Genomic DNA, 19,499 nt, shown 5'->3' with positions numbered 1-19,499 from the left:
CATACATACACATTTTTATAATTTATAAAACTTATATATGTAAATAAATAAAAGCATGTGTACAATACCATGGAAGGCACATAGTTTTAAAGCTAGAAAATGTTTAATTAAGTACTTAAGACCTGGACATTGTGATGATTTACCTGGATTATCTTATTTAACCCTCACACCAACACTGAGAGCTGGGTACAATTATTACCATCCTCTTTAATAAACAAGGAAGATGAGACATAGGTCAAGTTCTTGGTTAAGGTCACAAAGCTATTCAGTAAAATAGATTTCAGGTGCAAGTGCTTTCTCATTTAGTTATATTGTTCTCATGCCATTCTTCAGTTTTTCTATTACATTAGCACTTCAAACACACACACACACACACACACACACACACACACACGAATGAATATATAAGAATAAATGAACTGAAACCAGTATCAATTTTTAGCTTTACATAAAAACTCAGTGACTACTGAACTTCTGGAAGCTGTAAATACTCATCAGTATCATGTTATTAATTGATAGCAGGGTTGAAAATTTTCAATCTGAAACAGCCAATTTTGATACTTGAGAAAATTAACAACATCATAAAGGACAAAATCATTCCCCCCACCACTCTTCCCAGCTTTCCACTGCCTAGCAAGAATTAAGTCTACTTTTCTTGCTGAGGTCATAGGAAAAATATTCAGACTCAGTAGAATAGTCATCATCTTCGGATGTAAACTTCATCAATTTATCTTCCTAATCATTATTCTTTTTTTAAAGATTCCATTTATTTATTTTAGAGAGAGAATGTGTGTGAGCAGGGGGAGGGGCAAAGGGAGAGGATCTAAAGCAGACTTGGAGCTGAGTGCAGAGCAATGTTGGGCTTGATCTCACAACCCTGAGATCACGATCTGGGCCGAAATCAAGAGTCAGAAACATATAACTGATTGAGCCACCAGGCACCTATTTCTAATCATCATTATTAATATGATACTCTGTTCTGAATTGCCAATGACTTTTGGTAAGTCATTCCAGGCGGTTAACATTAGTTAAGATTACACTTAGAGGGTGATTTTTAAAACAAAGCTCCCCATAATGTTTTGCTTGTTCTACTGATAATCTGCATTATCAAAATGAAAATGTCAAGTATTATCACTAATTATCTTATTAATTTCATATTCTACTTTGCCATTTTCTCCCAACTTCTTTACACCTGTATATAATGAAAGCAGCCATAGATTGGGGCCAGACTAGACTTTGAAGTTACAGTCAAGTATTACGCTAAGACACAGGAAGTTGAAGTAAGTGTTTTTTGTAAGCCAAAGATTTAGACTTGAACCTGGAAGAAAGAAAAAAAAAAGGCAACATAAAGCAACATGGTAAAGAAAACAGCCTCTAGAGCCAGGTGCCTGGGTTTGAATCCTGGCTTTGCCATTTAGGACCTAAAACTTCAAACCTATTTCCTGTTAGTGGCAGGCACAAATATCTGGAATAAATTAAGGGAGCCTATGTACCATGATATATATATATATATATATATATATATATATATATATATATATATATATATATATATTACACTACAGACAGATTTATCAATGTAAAGAGGCAGCATTTAGCACTGCCTCTAAAAATCAGATGGTCCTCCCGGGATTTGAATCCTAGTACTACCGCTTTGAATTTTTGAGATCCCATGCACTTGGATGTGTCTCAGAGGTCCTCGTCTGTAGAGTGAGGATCACAGAGTTAAGAAAGAAGGAATCAGATAACATACACCAAGTGGTCAGAACAATGACTGGCACCTAGGAAGCAATCAGTAGATGTCAACTATTATCATTTCCAGGCAGAAAGGGGACACAATCAAATATACACTTCAGAAAGATCATTCTGGACAGAAGTGAACATTGGGGTAGGGTTCTTCCTTCCTTTACAGAAACAAAAAATGTTTGCAGAATTTTATCCATTCCTCAGGAAACTGATCAGCATTAATATCTAATGAAAAAGGTATAGTTTAACACTGACATACACTTAAGGAGAAAATTATGTAAAATACTAAAAATCTTATAGAAAACAACTCACCGTCTCAAAAAATATTTCCATCATGCGGGTTCTCTTCTCCTCAGCACTTAGTCCTTTTTTCTTTGACTAAAGCACAAAAGTAAAAAAGTAAACACTGTATTAAAAAAAAAAAAAAGACTGCATTTTAAAACAACTTGGTCTGAAACATTATCTGAAATGTTATGGTCTTTTCTGCCAATGGGTTTGATAACTCTAAAGACTCATTATAACTACTACCTGCCAAGACTTGTGATCAGTGCTCCCTGTGTAGTAAGAAGAACTGTAGTTGAAATAGAGCCTGGAGGGTGCCTGGGTGGCTCAGTGGGTTAAAGCCTCTTCCTTCGGCTCAGGACATGATCCCAGGGTCCTGGGATGGAGCCCCACATCAGGTTCTCTGCCCAGCAGGGAGCCTGCTTCCTCCTCTCTCTCTGCCTGCTTCTCTGCCTATTTGTTATCTGTCAAATAAATAAATAAAATCTTAAAAAAAAAAAAGAAATAGAATGTCAGTGGCTTAGTTATTAAGCATCTGCCTTTGGTTTGGGTTGTGATCCTAGGGTCCTAGGATCAAGCCCTGCATCGGGCTTCCTGCTTGGCGGGGAGCCTGCTTCTCCCTCTCTCACTGTGTCTCTCTCTGTCAAGTAAATAAATAAAATCTTTAAACACACAAACAAACAAAAAGAACTGTGGTTAAGGTAGAGCCTGGCAGTTTACAGAAACTCAATATTTATCAAATGATCCAATGATATGTCACTGTATTTACCTTCAAAAGACAACCTCACGGAGAAAATAGACATAACTAATAAATGATGAAAAGATCATTGCACAAATTGCTACAAGGACAGAACGAATTCTACCCTGGGGAAGGTTGAGGGCTCTCTAGAAAGGCTGGAGATGAAAAGGATTTTGGCAAGTTGCGAAATGGTTAGAAGGTGTCCAGGGCAGACCATACATAGGCACGATGTTATGGAAGTACATAGAATGTTCCAGAAAGACAAGAACTCAGGGATGACTGCCGTGTGGTGCGTAGAGAAGGAATGGTAGGTAAAGGGAGAAAGGTTGTCTGGGGCCAGATCATGGGATGCTGACAGTCCAGCCCAAGGGAATGTATGTTATTCTAGATGGTGAGAAGCTATTGAGCAACCTCAAAAGTAGAAGAGTGACAAGATTACAGCTACATTTTAGTAAGATGACATTTTAGTAGCATTGTGGAGGGTAGGATGGAGAATGGAAAACCCATCCAAGTAGAAAATGGAAGCCTACTGCAGTTTATTATTATTCTATAACTACAGTTTAGCCAAGTTAAAAATTAAGATAGTTAACACATAACTAAAATCCATCGATAGTGAATCTTACTATATGTTGTATTCAGGATATATACACAAAGGCGAAATACAAAATTTTTTTTAAAAAGCCAAATTCTGGGGCGCCCGGGTGGCTCAGTGGGTTAAAGCCTCTGCCTTCGGCTCAGGTCATGATCCCGGGGTTCTGGGATGGAGCCCCACATCAGGCTCTCTGCTCAGTAGGGAGCCTGCTTCCCCCTCTATATCTCTGCCTGCCTCTCTGCCTACTTGTAATCTCTGTCTGTCAAGTAAATAAATAAAGTCTTAAAAAAAAAAAAAAGGCAAATTCTCTCAAGGTGAAGATTCACAGAAAATAACAAAAGAGAGAAATCTCGTCTCTAATAGAGAATTCCACACTAATGTTTAAGTGACCTGCATCTTTCTCAAAAATTACAGAAGATTAAGAGGCAACATAAACTGTTTAGTAAGAACTTTGAAACACTTTACACCACCTAAAAAAGCAGACATAAAAAACAAAGACTGAGCCTGTCCAACCAAATACTCCATCAGAAAATGAAAAGCCTAAAATAGACGGGGAAAGGGATTTGAAGTTGCCATTCTGAATACATACCAGGGTACACGAGTCTTTATTCTACTTATACAACCTACAAACCCACTAACTCATTTTTTTTTTTTAAGATTTTATTTACTTTACAGACAGAGATCACAAGTAGGCAGAGAGAGAGAGGAAGGGAAGCAGGCTCCCTGCGGAGCAGAGATCCCGATTCGGGGCTCGATCCCAGGACCCTGGGATCATGATCTGAGCCAAAGGCAGAGGCCCTAACCCACTGAGCCACCCAGGTACCCCCACTAATTCATTTTCATGGCAATAAAATTATCTGGCATTCCTTGATAAGTTGTATGGGTAAAAAAAAAAGGAGGCATAAAGTGGCATTTCTCTTTTTTGTCTGTTCACTCTCAAACACTGCAGTTCCCCCAGGGTTCTCTATTGATCCGCCTCATCTTCTCACACCTTTTCTTTAATCTCTTCTGCCTTTACAGTTTCAACTAACACTTAGGCTGAATCCTCAAATCTTTACATCAGCCTCTGAAGTATGCTCCTGAGCTTTAGTCTCAAGTGTCTACCTGCCTGCTGGACAGACTTCAAACTATGAGGGTTTAAACTGAACTCTTCTTCTCCTACATCTACTCCCCAAACCTGCTGTTCTAGATCCTGAACTCAGTTAGATACCACCTTGTTAGCCAAGCAAGAGGCCTGGCGCTCATCTCAGGTTCCTTCACCCCTCTTACTCCATATTGGAGCAGTCACCAAGTTCTACCAATGTTGGTGCTGAACTATTTCTCAAATCCACCCTGTCTTCTCCATCCCTACAACTATGACCTCAGTTCAGTACTTTATTACGGGTTCTGCCTCCAGCAACATACTGGTAGGCAAGCCCTCTGGCCACACTTTGTCTCACCCTCTAAGTTCAAATTCCACCCTGCCAAGAACCAAATCTAACCAAGCCTCTCCCTTGCTTAAAAGCCTTCAATGGCTCTGAACCATCCAGAAGTATCCAGTCACTCTACAGTGATACACAAGGCCCTTTCCCACCTGACCCCAATCTACCCGATACCACTCTCCACCTCAAATTTTACCATAACATGGAGAGTTAAGCAACTTGAGCTGTAATATAAAAACTAGACAGTCCCTGGGCGCCTGGGTGGCTCAGTGGGTTAAGCCTCTGCCTTCGGCTTAGGTCATCATCTCAGGGTCCTGGGATCAAGCCCCGCATCGGGCTCTCTGCTCAGCAGGGAGCCTGCTTCTCCCCTCTCTCTCGGCCTGCCTCTCCGCCTACTTGTGATCTCTCTCTCTCTGTCAAATAAATAAATAAAATCTTAAAAAATAAAATAAAATAAAAATAAAAAAACTAGACAGTCCCTGACTTGCCATCATCTGACTTTTTCAACTTTGTGATGGTGTGAAAGCGACACACATTCAGTAGAAACCATACTTCGAATTTTGAATTTGAACCTTTTTCCCGGCTAGCAATAGGTGGTACAGTACCATCATGATGCTGGGCAGCCACGGGACCATAATGTAAACAACCCATACACTTACAGCCATTCCGTACCCACACAACCATTCTGCTTTTCAGTACAGTTTTCAACAAGTTACATGAGATATTCAATACTTTATTATAAAACAGGCTTTGTCTTAGATGTTTTTGCCCAGCTATAGGTTAATGTCTAAGTGTTCTGAGCATGGTTAAGGCAGGCTATGATGTCCCATACATTAGGTGTATTAAATGCATTTTTGATTTAATGATATTTTTGACTTACAATGGGTTTATCACTGTATAACTCCACTGTAGGCTGAGGAAGATCTGTATTTTTTTTTTTTTTTTTAAGATTCTATGTATTTATTTGCCAGAGAGAGAGCACAAGCAGGGGGAGTGGCAGGCAGAGGAAGAAGCAGGGTCCTCACTGAGCAAGGAGACCAATGTGGGGCTCAATCCCAGGACCCTAGGATCATGAGCTGAGCCAAAGGCAGAAGCTTAACTGATGAGCCACCCAGGCATCCTGAGGAAGATCTGTACTTGTAATTCTCTACTCCCAGCATGCTATTTCCCATCTCTGTGTTTTAAAAAAACTGTTCTCGGGCACCTGGGTGGCTCAGTGGGTTAAAGGCTCTGCCTTCGGCTCGGGTCATGATTCCAGGGTCCTGGGATCGAGCCCCGCCATCGGATTCTCTGCTCAGCATAGAGCCTGCTTCCTCCTTTCTCTCTCTTTGCCTGCCTCTCTGTCTACTTGTGATCTCTATCTGTCAAATAAATAAATAAAATCTTTTAAAAAAAAGAAAAAACTGTTCTAAAATACCTGCTCCTCTTGCCTATTTAAAATTCCAAAAAGTCTCCCAAGGCTTAGTTCAACAATTCTGTAAAAGAGCTTCCGTGAGCTCACAGGACAGTCTGAGTTTCATTCCATGTGTTCCCAGAACACACCTTCATCAAATCAATTGGTATACTTGTCTTTCTCAACCGACTTAGCCGACTGTAAACTTCTTCAGAACACACACTACCCATGCCTTCCTAGAGCTTAGTGCTAGATTAGAGCAGACACAAAGGCCAGCCCTTGACTTCAAGGCCATGTATCTAAAGCCCTAACCATAAAATTTGAGACTGTTCAATCTCCCAAATCCCGTTAACACCCATTGCACTCACAAAAATACAATACAAGGTAAATTAATAACAAAAAATTCTGTGATAACCACTTGGTGCCTTTCTTGGAGACATAAATCACAGAAATCTCAGGTAAGCAATCTCTAAGAAATCATATAGACCTATTCACTAAATCAAGAGTCAAGAGCCAGCATTCAATCCTTCTTTAATTAGTACCCCTTTGCACTGGCCTCAGCAGCATCAGAATAACCAAGCATGAAATTCACACTCAGTTAAGAAGGCTCTTTTGGCTCATTTCTCTAGTCTAGTGGGTTTCAAACTGCCATTAGAATCATCTCAGGAGCTTTTAAAAAGTACTGAATGCCAAGACACATGATATATGAGTTGAAAGAGAATCTCTGAGACCAGGCCTGGGCCTACAAGTTTTTAAGAGCCTCTCCAGGTGCTTTACCTGGCGCTGGGATTGAGAATACTGCTGTTCTCACCCCAGAATCTAGAGATGAGTCAGGGTCATTGTGGGGCAGTGAGGATCCCATTAGGGCTTTAGTCTGCGGCTGCATCAGTGGAAGACAGATCCAAAGCTTTAGGAAAAGCTCCAGATATTTTGGTATTGTTAAACTGCTCCCTGGAGAGACTCACAGACTCCATAAGAATCTGCCACCAAGACATAGACAATGAGACAGTGTAGAGTCCTGGAAGCACACAGTTTTGCGAAAGCTCTTATCACTCAGTTCAGTAGCTACAAAAGTTACTCAAGAAATATGGATGAGCTGTAACATCCATTTACATTGTTTTCAGGCTAATTTGTTAGCCTATTTCATGACTGGAAATAGTTTTTATAATTAACCACAATAGGACAGTATCATGGCCAGAACTAAAATAACTAATGTAAAAAGGATGCCGTGCTAATTCATATTTAGAAATTTCTCCAAAAAATCAAGAGGGGCTCATTTAATACTTAATATTAAAGAAAATATGCTGACAACGTAAGTTAGAGATGCGTTCAAATTAATAAGTCAGGAGACTCAAGAACTGACCTGAGGACAACAAAGCTTTGGGCTGACCAACATACAGCTATCCCCACTTTTCAGAAGACCTACTTTAGTACCTGTTTTCATTAATCAAAAGAAATCGTAAGAGTATTTTCACTGGTATGAAAAAAGGCAAAAAGCAAAAATAGGAAAATAGTGTTGAACGTTTGTTTTGCGAAGGGCCCACCATGTTCCTTCCCTGGGAACTACTTTCAGCACCTCAAGCATAAACCACCACAGCTTTGAACTGTGTCAGTGAGAATCTGGGCTGTATCTCAACTTATTTTGTGCCCCTCTTAGCAAGTTCTGTCTTAAGGTATCCCAAAAGCCTGAGAGCAAAAAAAAATTAATTTTTTTAAGCCTAAGAAGTTATTCTTTGGGGTCTAGGAATGCTCAAAAATTTTTTCCATCTAAATTAATAATTACTTCCTCACCTTATGCCATTTCAGATTACGAAAGGCTTCAGAGGAATGCTAGTTTCAAAGAGTGGGGGAAACCTGTATTTTAAACCACTTAAAAAAACCATACATTTAAGAAACCTCCAATTAGGAGTTACAGAATTCCTCAAATCAGCCCCGTTTCCCAATTACAATAAAATTTTGAAAAATTAAAATAGAGGATATCTGTTGCCCTCAAAACTGGGAGAGTACATTGCATTTCTCCGATTCCAAAAATTATGCCTGGATTTATAATAATTGTTTATTCACGAAGCCTAACCAAATCAAAACAAACAGCTATTAACTCACAATCAGGAAAGAGAACAAAGGTTTGTCTTGTCTCTGATCAAGGTAACACTAAACTTACTTCTTCAGCATACATAAAAAATAGGATGTATCTCAAAATTTTATTCTAATTTATTTCATGTTTCTTCATTATCAGAGGTAATCATCTGAAAATAGTTAACAGCATATTACCGTTTAGTATTAGAAGGTGATTCAAATGTAAAGGTAGATTAGGTAAAAGGATAAAGTTAATGCATTTGTGCTGCATAGTTCTGTCACTTGTATTAGACCAGTAACTATGAGAAACGTGCAATCACGCAGCACTGGCAACAGATTTAACTGTGGTCCTGTTGTTTCTGAGACCATTTTATGCCCAGGTGGCTGCGTTGTTAGTTTAACCACAAAGAAGCCGTTATCAGTTGTAATTGCATCTGGGCAAGTATCTTCAAATAAATACCGTACAACCTAGATCCGTGCCCAGCAAAATAACGGCCACTTAACTAAATTAAGATATTAAAATCTTAGGTCCATTTAATTAGATGTTGATTCTCTGCCAACAGAAGCAGAAAAAAAGTGACACCGAACTGAAGGTTTATGAAAATGATTTGATGAGGTGTAAGGCATTAAATTCACCAAGATAAAAGGTCGATCTGGAATCTTACCAGGACTTAACCTATCATGGTATGCAAGGAAGGCGAACTCAGTGCTTCTCCAATAAAGGGACCAAACAACTAGCAGTCCGAAGCACAAAAGGGCATCGACCCCTAAACTTTAGGGAGAACACAGCGATCTTCAAAGAAATCTTACTGGCATAAAAGACTCGCTAGGTTACTGCTGAAATCGCGACCCATCCAGAAACGTGCTCTAAGAACTACAATACATGGGACCCCTCAATTGTCAAAACACAAGAGCCATCATGATACGAGGCTTCGGTCAGTCCCGCTCACACCCTTCCCGGTTCTTTCTAAGAGGCTGCAGCTTGGGCGGCCAAACCCCGGGAGCCCGAGGCTCAGGTTCTGAAGCGACTCGTGCTCTGACTGGTCGCCAAGTTTGTGAGACACACCGGGCCACGTTCGCGAACGCTTTTCGGGTGTGCTCCGAAGGCAGCACCGGGGATAGGGGGGCGGAGAGGCCCAGGGGCGCGGGGGGCGCGGGTCCCGGGCCCCAGCTATGTCGACCCGGCGGCCCCAACAGAGGAGCCAAGCACCCCAAGGCCGCCGAGGCCCCAAGCTGCATAGAGGCCCTGCGGCCCGGAGACTGGGGAGGCGCGGCACCCGGGAGCGCGGCCTCAGCTCTTACCATGGCGCGGGCGGCGGGTCTTCCGGTAGCCGGGCCTGCGCGCGAGGCGAGGGGCGGGGCGGGCCCAGGCGGGTTTGATTTTGGCGCCGAAAGCGCCGCGGGGCGGAGCCGCGATAAGGACAAGGTGGGAGGGAAGTGGGAGGGAAGCTGACCTCCGACCCGCGGCCCCGGGCACCCCTGGTGGCGGTTCCGAGAGGCCGGCCCGAGAGGAGCGGACCCTGCGTGGGGAGCCCGGCAGACTGGGCGTTCAGCGCGACTGGTCCCCGCGCTGTTCCCACCTTTTCTCCCTGTGTAGAACGTGCGTGACTCCTTTTCTCTCTCTCAGAAATTCTTGAGTCGTCACTTAAGTGCGTGTTTTCTTCGCGCTGCAGAAGCCGGCCTAAGTTTGCTTTAAAAAAGGAAAAAAGAGAGAGAGAGAGGCGGTTTGGGGCTCCTGGGCGGCTCAGTCGGTGAAGCGGCTGCCTTCAGCTCAGGTCATGATCCCAGGGTCCTGGAATCGAGCCCGGAGCCCCAAGCCCCGAGCCCCGAGCCCCGCACGGGGCTTCCTGCTCAGCGGAAAGCCTGTTTCTCCCTCTCCCTCTGCCTGCTGCTCTGCCTACTTCTTTCTCTGTCAAATAAATAAATAAAATCTTAAAAAAGAAAGAAAGAAAACCCCTTTGTATATTTGGTTTTCTCTTAGGCTTGTTTATATAGAGTCTGTTGTTTTTTAAATAACCAAGAGAATGAATTTCAAATGAAAGCTGTGGGAAACTCGCTCCTTCATGACTTGACAATGGATGGGGATCAGGTCTAAAGCTTGGGCCCCTTCGCCTAAAGCCCCTACAAAATTAACTCAGACTTGTCAATTGTTTTGAAAATTATTTTATTTATTGGGGACCATTAAAAAATATTCTAATTTTACTGAAAGCATAAAGAGTGGCATCTAAAGTGGGAATTTGTATCTCCCTATTGCTTCTTTAAGAAAAGGAAGCGGAGAAGGGATGTATTGATTGCATAGCGTTCCATTATTTAGTTTGTTAGAGATTGCATTACAGTACTATATGACCGATGGTACATCAGGTGATTTTAAATAGTAAATGGGTAGCCATTTAATGCATATTTTACTATGTACTAGAAAAAACATAAGCAACACATTATACTCTAGATTTCTCACACATTCCTCCAGATATGGATGAAACACGCCTGTCCGAAAAAATGAAAGTGATATTTAAGAAAAATATTAACTGCCCTAGTGGTATCTAGATTTGACAAAAATCATAAAGGTGACGTTTGTGGGAAGGCTTGTCTTGGTTCTGAGACTGCCATACCTGTTCCTCCATCAGACGTGGTCCTTCTTCACTTGGCTTACTCTTACCCCCCTTCAGACATAACCTTCAGGAATCTTTCTGTGTTTCCCCACTTCCACCGCACAACAGATAGGGTCCCTTCTGTGGTACGCTCGCTACAGCACTCTACAGTTTTATCATAGCTCACCACGTTCATTTTAGAACTGTTTTTGGAGTACCAAACCTCAAATTACTCCATCAAGGAAATGCACCCTGAACTAAAGAACCTTCTCTTAGTTCTTCCTTGAAATTCTGGAAAGTGCGTCCTCGAGAAGAAACTTGTTAGGAAGCAGGAAAAGAAGGTAAAGCCATTTAAAAAGAGACAGGAAAATCTGTAAGGTAGGGAAACCAGTAGGAAAATGAAAAAACCAAGAGAGGAGAAACTTTCCCACAAGAAATAGTCCTGATATTCAAATTTTATGGAGTAGGGGTGGGAGGGGTTAGAAAAAAATGTCTACAAGAGCTCCTGAGAGGGATGACAATGGAAAAAGTGTTGAGAAACATTGGTGTAGAATAAGTACATAATTTATCATCCAAACTGGATGAAAGGGACTGTATTTATCATTATGTGGGGACAACAAACATAAATCAGTATTGTCCCCATCAATCATGTGATAACTTGGAACTTCCATAGTGCTATATTAACACTTAATGGTTCTTACCTTAATTTGTTCTGTATCAGAGTTACTGATGCTCTTTTAATCTTTCCATCTGGGAGAACAGGCAGAGTAGGAAACTTCCTTTTCTTTGTAATCCTGTCTCATCTCTCATTTCTTCTTGAGCAAGCTCTGGTTTCACAGCATTCAACTATCTGTTCTTCCCTAGACAACTCATGCTCTCTTGCCCTCTTTAAGCAAGCCTTGGTTCATCAGTGGTCTGGCTCCAACACCCCTCCTCTGTGTTCCTTTGGGGTGAGTTATTAGCTACCCACTTCCTCAGCTCCACCCAGCGACTCCTGCCACTTTCTACTCTTGGCAGGGTACCTGGGTGCAAGCCCAGAAGAGTCTGAGTTGAGTCTGAGTGGGGCCCTAGGTGCCCATGAGGGTCTCTACTTACCTTGCAACTATCCCTATGTCCAAGAGTGTGTGACATTAGATAGCAAATGAAAACCATCACCATAGGTCAAGAGGCCACAGGAAAAAGAGAAAAGTCTTTTAACATTTTTGAAGAAGGGCTTCTTTGTTTCCACTTTGCACCAGTCCCCACAAATTGTTACGTAAACCATATATATTGTGGGAAGCCGCTATAAGGCTTGCGACGAGGACCAAACCAGGCCCTGACTTGTGTCTCCTTTAAAGTCCGAATAGACTAACAAAAGGCTTAGGACGGAAAAGTTGAGTAGTACTGAGAAAGGGTCTGTGCTATGTGTTGTGCGCTCGCCAATGTGACTTCCCACATGTTTACTAGTTAGATGAGAGCAATTTGGTTGGGGTCATAAACACTTAACTGGTCCTTGTTCCAGCACAGCTCATAGATCACTCTCAGGTTTGTTGTTACTTTTTGTATCAATACGGGACAATTGTACTAACAACAGCCATTGCCTGCAGGTGCACCTTCTTAGTTTCTCACTAGTTCTCACAAGAAACCAGAGGGTCTGCAATTAGACCTTGAGAAGTAGGTAATGGGGAAGTCCAGAGGTTTTTTGTGCATGTAGCAAATTCTTTTGTAACCAGTTGAAAATAGTTACTTTGGCTATATAATGCCTCACTACCCTGAATAAAGTTGGCTCTGTTGGACATCCTCCTCAGTGCTCCTCCTGCCTCCATCTCTTTGTCTCTCAAGTCTTTTTCTTTCACCACCCTCTTACCCTCACATTCCTGGTCGATTTGCCATGCTGGCCGTGACAATATATATTCATTTAAGTCTCACCCCAGTAGAATAAAGCTCCATAAGAACAGGGAGTTTTTAGTTTGCTACTATTCCCCAGAGGCTAACTAGACTCTGTAAATATTTGCCAGTGAATACATATAAAAGCAGCTCCTGGTATTATAATTGCCTGGCCTGGTTCACTAACCAAACTGTAAGCTCTTAGAGGTTATAGGATTTGGTTCATCCTTATATCCCTTATACCTACCCTAAAATCTGGTGTATAGCAAATGCTCAGACCTTTGCTCAGTGACAAAAGCAATGATAACAAAAGACATTAGGGCTGGGTAGAGGATAGAATGTCATCTGCCCTTCCTGCCTCTTCACTTAGGCAATAATAAAACACAACTTTAATTGAACTTGTCTGCTCTGGAAAAGGATGCATCTGGCTTTATGTGAAGTGAGTCCTCAAAGGACAATTTGAAATATGCTTATATGTGGGGCAACTGGCCTATATCAAGAATGCCATATCTCTGCTTCTGGAAACTTCCAAAGAGCCCATGGTGGCAATGGTGTCTGCTTGATTAAATGAAAAAAAAAATAAATAGAAGAATAGAAGCAGGATTAAAAAAATACTAATATTCACAGTTACCAGTTGGTAGCGTCCCATTTGGCTTATTTCTCATTTCTGTTTCAGCTCTCCTTCCAAGACTGATTGAGGGTTCTCTTCTAGACTTTAACCTATTACAGATTTTTTTTAAAAGATTTTATTTACTTATTTGACAGACAGAGATCACAAGTAGGCAGAGAGGCAGGCAGAGAGAGAGGAGGAAGCAGGCTCCCTGCTGAGCAGAGAGCCCAATGCGGGGCTGGATCCCAGGACCCTGGGATCATGACCTGAGCCAAAGGCAGAGGCTTTAACCCACTGAGCCACCCAGACGCCCCCAGATTTTTTTTTATCCTCAAAAAAAAAAAAAAAAAAAGACAAAAACCCCAAGAAATTTTAGTGTCCCTCCATTGTTCAGAAAGGACACTCAAAAGATAAATTTTAGTATTCATTCCATCACAGCAAAATATAAATCACAGACAATGAAAAATCAAAAACCTATAAGTACATCAGGAAAAAAAAGTTGTATACATAAATGCAAGGCTATGATTTGTTTACACAATGAAGAAGGACAAAGGTCCTTTATAGAACAAAAGACCAAATATCAAATCCATACACCATTCAAGATTGAGAGCTTATCTATCCTCAAGTCTCATAGGGAACTTACTGGCATGCACCAAAGGGGCATTAAAATGACAACTTTGACATTATAAATGGAGACCAATTTAAATTTTATTCTACTTAAGAAAGACAGAAATTAACCACTTTGAAAAGCTAGGACATAGTGATAACCCATGATTTGTACAGCCAGCATCAGGTTATTTTACAACAGAACTTCCAGAGGACTGTCCAACATATTCTTTAGATGCTGTGAATACTGCTGGAAATGCTTTGCCGTCAGCTTGATGTTTATTATAATGAATTTTAATTAAACTCTGGACCCAAAAGATTGCAGTTACAGTGCAGTCCCTTTCTAGTTCTCACGTGCACTTATTCCCAGGAGCTTTTTGCCTATCGATTTGGGCAGAAAGCTAACGAGAACTGGCTGAAAACCCTGGCGAACTCGCTTCCTGCGGCAGAGGCCACACATGTAACTACTGTCTCTAGGGGCCAACGTTTCATTAAAAATTATTAGAAGAAGAAAAGTGCGCTGCGCACGCATGCTTTCTGCCCAAATCCATATCGATTTGGGCAGAAAGGTCATAAGAATTTGCCTGCATTCTGCAGAAATTCGAACCATGTGGCATTTACAGCGTGCTCTCAAGAGGTTCCTGCCTCAATTGCGCTGGACGACCACGGCTGGGCCCAGGCGGTTCCCCTGAAGGCCCAAGCCTATGGAAGTGAGTTCACTAGGGGTTTCCAGCCAATTCTCTCGAGCTTTCCGCCCAAATCGATATCGATTTGGAATATCTATATAGGAAATTCGATATCAGCGGAAACCTTGTGAGAATTGGCCGGCATTCTGCAGCAATTCTGGCCGTGCAAGCGTGTGCCCAGCGTTTGGAGCGTATTCTCACGAGGTTCCGGTGTGACTGGACTGGACCACCGGCGGGGGAAGGGGGCGCCCATGAGGGCTCTCGCTGCCGGAAGCGAGTTCGCTGGGTGTTTCTAGCCAATTCTCAGGAGATTTCTGCCCAAATTGATATGGCCAGAAAGCTCGTCAGAATTGGCTGGCATTCTGTGGCGATTTGGGCCCGGCAGGCGGTGTGGGGCGTATGGAGCACTTTGTCCTGAGGTTCCTGTTGCAATGCCTTGGATCACGGGCTAGCCCCAGGCAGCTCCCCTGAGGGCCCCCACCATGGGACGCAAGTTTGCCGTTGGCTTCCCGCCAATTCTCCCCAGCGTTCTGCCCAACTTGATATCGATTTCGATTTGGGCAGATTGTTTGGGAGAATTGGTGGGAAACCTCCCACAAACTCGCTTCAAACAGCAGGTGACTTCAGGGCAATCACGCGGGTTCACCGGTAATCCCCCCAAGTCTCCTCTGGAACCTCGAGAGAACTCATTCCCGACGTCGAATGTGCACAGGCGGAATGGCGGGACAATGCAGGCCAAATTTCATGAATCTTTTATCCAAATTGCTATCAATTTGGGTAGAAAACTCGTGAGAAATTCCTGGAAACCTCTGGTGAACTCTCGTCTGATGGCGCAAGGCCTCAAGGGAATCGCACAGCTAGGCACCTAATCCCGCGAGGTCTCGGATGCACCCTTGAGAGAAGTCGTTGCAAACACCTAAGGCTCCTGACCCAAATCCCCAGATAACATGGGTCGGTATTGATTTTGGGTAGAAAGGTCGTGAGAATTGGCCAGAAACCTCTGGCAAACTCGCTTCCAATGGCGGGTGTCCTCAGAGCTATCACGCAGGCTCCGCCCGAGAGGTCTCGACCAGAACCTCGTGAGCACTCATTCCCAGCACTAAGCAAGCACGCAGTTCAAATCGGACAATGCGGGCCATTTCTCACGAGCTTTCTACCCAAATTGGTATCGATTTAGGTGGAAAGCTCGTGAGAATTGACCGGAAGCCTCAGGCGAACTCTCTTTGGAAAGTGGGGGCCCTTAGGGGAATGGGCAAACTTGGCCCATAATCCTGCGAGGTCTCAGGCAATTCTCAAGAACTCATTCCAAACACCGAGTGGGCCACCCAAATCACTGGACAATGCGGGCCAATTCTTAGGGGCTTTCTACCCAAATCAGTATCAGTTTGGTTAGAAAGCTTGTGAGAATTGGCCAGAAATTCCTGTGAACTCTTCCCAAGGTGGGATTCCTCTCACTGCCTCCAGTGGCCATACTCTGCACAGGCATGCCATTCATTGTCTCGCACTACAGATCATCACTGCCTCTAGTGGAGTTAATGAGCACTGCAAAACCTTCTGCCATGTCTTGCATTACAGCTGACCACTGCCTCCAGTGGTAGAAAACTGCACTGCCACTCCTTGCAGCTCACCAGAGGCTCCAGTGGCGAGGTACTTCACTGTCAGTCCTTCCAGTGGTTACTCAAAGCTGCTTCCGATGGCCACAAGCTATACAGGCACACCATCCATGTTCTCGCACTGCATCTCAACACTTCCTCTCCTGGCTGTCAGAAGTGCTACAAATCCTTCTGGCATCCCTCACACTGCAGCTGACCACTGCCTCCAGGGGCGGGAACCGACATTTCCATTTCTTCCAGGGTCTCACAGTGTGGCTCACCACTGCTTCCAGTGCCTGCAAGCTGCACTGGCAGGTCTCTCAGCCGCTCTCCCAATGCAGCTCAACACTGCCTCCAGTGACATAATTCTGCACTGCCATGCCATCAAGCAGCTCTAATAATTCACCTTTCCACCACTGGAGGCAGTGATGAGCTCCAGTGCTGAAAGATGGAGCAGTTCAGCTTGCCACCAAGGGAGGCAGTGCTGAGCTGCAGTGGATGAGACACTGGAATATGTACCACTGGCACTTCTAAACAATGGGTGCAGTGCAGAGATACAGTGTAAGACGTGGGAAGGAGAGGCAGTGTGGATTTACGCCACTGGCGGCAGTGCTGAGTTGCAGTCTGAGTGATGGTGGAAGACATGCCAGTGTAGCTTGAGACCAGTGGAGGATGTTGCAAGCTGGAAGCAGGAAGCTGGAAGGTCTGACAGTGCAGGTTCGTGTTACTGGAGGGAGTGGTGAGCTACAGATAAGTCACTGGAAGGCATGGCAATGCTGCTTGCCACCACTGGAGGCAGTGGCAAACTGCAGTGCAAAAGATGTTTGAAGATGATTCCGTACAGCCTGTTCACACTGAGGGCAGTGGTGAGGTGCTGGGTGAGAGACCCTGAGAGGCAATGCGCTGGAGCTTGTTTCTCCAGGAGGCAGTTGTGAGGTTTATATCCTGTTTCCCCAAGTTCAGGAGTGAGCTAGAGCCACCCACCAACTCAGCATTATGCCCCGTGTCCCTAAGTTTGGTGGTAATGAGTTGTCAGGATGGGGTAGGAGGGGCCTCCAGATGAGGGTCTGGAGCCTGGAGGAAACCAGTCCTGACTCATGTTGCATTTGGAACAGATGAGTTGAGTGTTTTTTTTGGAAGAATGACTTCACTACTCCAAAAAAGGACAATGGCATTGTTCGACTTTAGAATGAAGCTAATTACTACTTAAGAAACAAGCATGTGTCACCCCTTCTCCAGGAACTGGAGCAGGTGTGCAGACCTTAGGTCGAAGGTGCCTTCTTATCCCCACCTGACAACACTTCTCCACTCTGGCTCCATGAGACCCAAAGTTTTAAACATCAGCGTCTGAGTCAGTCATGCAGTTTGTCACAGGACGTCAACATTCAGAGAAATCAGCAGGTACATTGGACGCAATGTCACATCCATGTCAAGATGGGAGGTAAAACTTCTCTTTCACCCCAAACCTCCTGGGCGTTTCTCTTGTCTCTAGTGGAGCCACAACGTCAAACTGAAGTAGCTGTCAGCAATCTAGAGTGGGTGAAAGAGTTCTTGATTTTCCCTGCAGAGAGAATATTACAGGGGATCCCATTTTCTCTCCTCATTTCTGGTTTATGAAGGTGTGTGGAACATCTCTTTCCTAGGAAATCACTTTGATTGGAAAGGGAAGATGAGATTGACTCATGTGTATTTTTAAGATAGAATGTGTTCCTTCATTAACAGTGTTTATTCCATTGGGCCTAGTTTGTGATGGAATGGCCAGCATCTAGAGTTAGGTGGCTTTTTGAGGTCAGATAGAGACTTGGATGATGTCTTGTCATTTGTCAAAGATGATGTTTCCTACCTGATTAGTCTTTTCATCCAAAGAGTTACAATGATGCCAGAGACAAAAGTCAAAATGATTCCAAGGAGCCTTTGATGATTTAAAAGTGAAGCTTGACTTTCTAGTTTCACTAAATGGATCATCTAGATAGTTGGATATGCCATATTTTCTCTGTAGTTTCATTGGTGGTGAAGTCAGAAGGAGATCTTTGAGAATTCTCCTCACTAGAGGCATGCTGGTGGCTTCAAGGTGCTTGGCGTCAGGAACCCTGGGTGAATTTCTGGAACTACTTGCCTGATGCTTGTGAATCAGGTTATCCCTCAGGTTTTCCATTTCCTCCTTAGGAAATTGCTGGCAGGTAATGTGCTGCTTAAAGCAGAACCCTCCCTGTTGGTGCATGCAGGCTGCTACAACCACTCTGGAACAGAGTATGGTGGTTCCTCCAAAAGCTAAGAATTGAACAACCCTAGGATCCAGCAATTGCACTCTTAGGTATTTACCCAAAGGAATAAAAATGCACATTCAGCGGGGTCCAAGCACCATGATGTTTATAGCAGCATTATCAACCATAGCAAAACTAGGAAGGAAGCCCTAGCGTCTGTTCACTGATGCATGGAGGAAGAAGATGTGGGAGATAGACATACAATGGAGTAGGACCCAGCTTCACAAAGAATGAATTCTTACCATCTGCAAGGATGAGGATGCATCCAGAGTGGATTAAGTTAAACAAATTCTGTAAGGAAAGACAAATACCCACTGACTTTGCTACTCTGGCATTTCAGAAAGAACATGGATAAATATAGTGGCGGGGGGAGGAAGATAGGCAAATGAGAAAACAGACACAACCTCAGAGCACAAACCGAGGGTTGCTAGCAGGCAGGTGTGTCGGGGGAAGTGTTGAAGGGGTGCTGGCTATTAGGGAGGGCACTTGTTGTGTTGAGCTCTGGCTGTTCTATGCAGGTGAGGAATCATGAAATCCTACCCCTGAAGCAAAGGAATTAACACTGCATGGAAACTAACTGGAATTTATGTCAATGAAGAAAGGAAAAAGATGTTTCGCTTCATGAAGAGTGAGGCAAAAATAGAGTGATTTTTCACTCTCTTATTATGTAGATGATAGTCTTCAAACACAGTGATGAAGGATACACTAGTTTCTTATTGTATAAGGAGTCCTCAGAAAGCTGCAATGAAAGATTCAGCTCTCAGAGCATGTTCATGTCCATTCATATGTTACTTGCAGTTTGCCCAGGCAGAAAGTTAAATGGAGCGAAAGATGACAGAAGAGGAATAGAGGTGTTAACCATTTAGGAGGTAGCCTTCTCCCTTTCTCATGAAAGACTTGGGCCAGGGTAATTTGAAGAAGTGGGGGAGGATCTTGGAGATTTGCAGCAGATAGGGGAGTTCCAAGTCTGGTTAGAGCTGATGGGTTCTGGAGGAGAGTGGAATGCATTCTGCAGGAATGTGTGAGCAGGGCTGGCTT

The 19,499-nt window shown here is 43.4% G+C and overlaps 1 protein-coding gene across 4 annotated transcripts in view; it reads right to left on the bottom strand.

The window, feature by feature from the left end:
- The window catches only part of MND1 (meiotic nuclear divisions 1), a 71,100-nt gene extending 61,522 nt beyond the window's left edge, over window positions 1–9,578 (bottom strand). For 3 of the 4 annotated variants that reach the window (XM_045997679.1, XM_045997680.1, XM_045997682.1), the window contains exons 1-2: window positions 9,552–9,578; window positions 2,059–2,124 (exon numbers count right to left, since the gene is read on the bottom strand). In XM_045997679.1, coding sequence (XP_045853635.1) covers window positions 2,059–2,124; window positions 9,552–9,554 — 69 coding nt within the window. In that variant the 5' untranslated portion in view covers window positions 9,555–9,578. Of the gene's footprint in view, window positions 1–1,192; window positions 1,303–2,058; window positions 2,125–9,551 lie in introns of those variants that run through there. The other variant, XM_045997683.1, reaches the window with a different exon arrangement.
- Window positions 9,579–19,499: the final 9,921 nt, after the last annotated feature.

This window comes from Meles meles, chromosome 2 (assembly GCF_922984935.1).
Source record: "Meles meles chromosome 2, mMelMel3.1 paternal haplotype, whole genome shotgun sequence".
NCBI classification, from domain to species: Eukaryota; Metazoa; Chordata; class Mammalia; order Carnivora; family Mustelidae; genus Meles; species Meles meles.
This window is presented reverse-complemented; position numbering and strand designations above follow the sequence as displayed.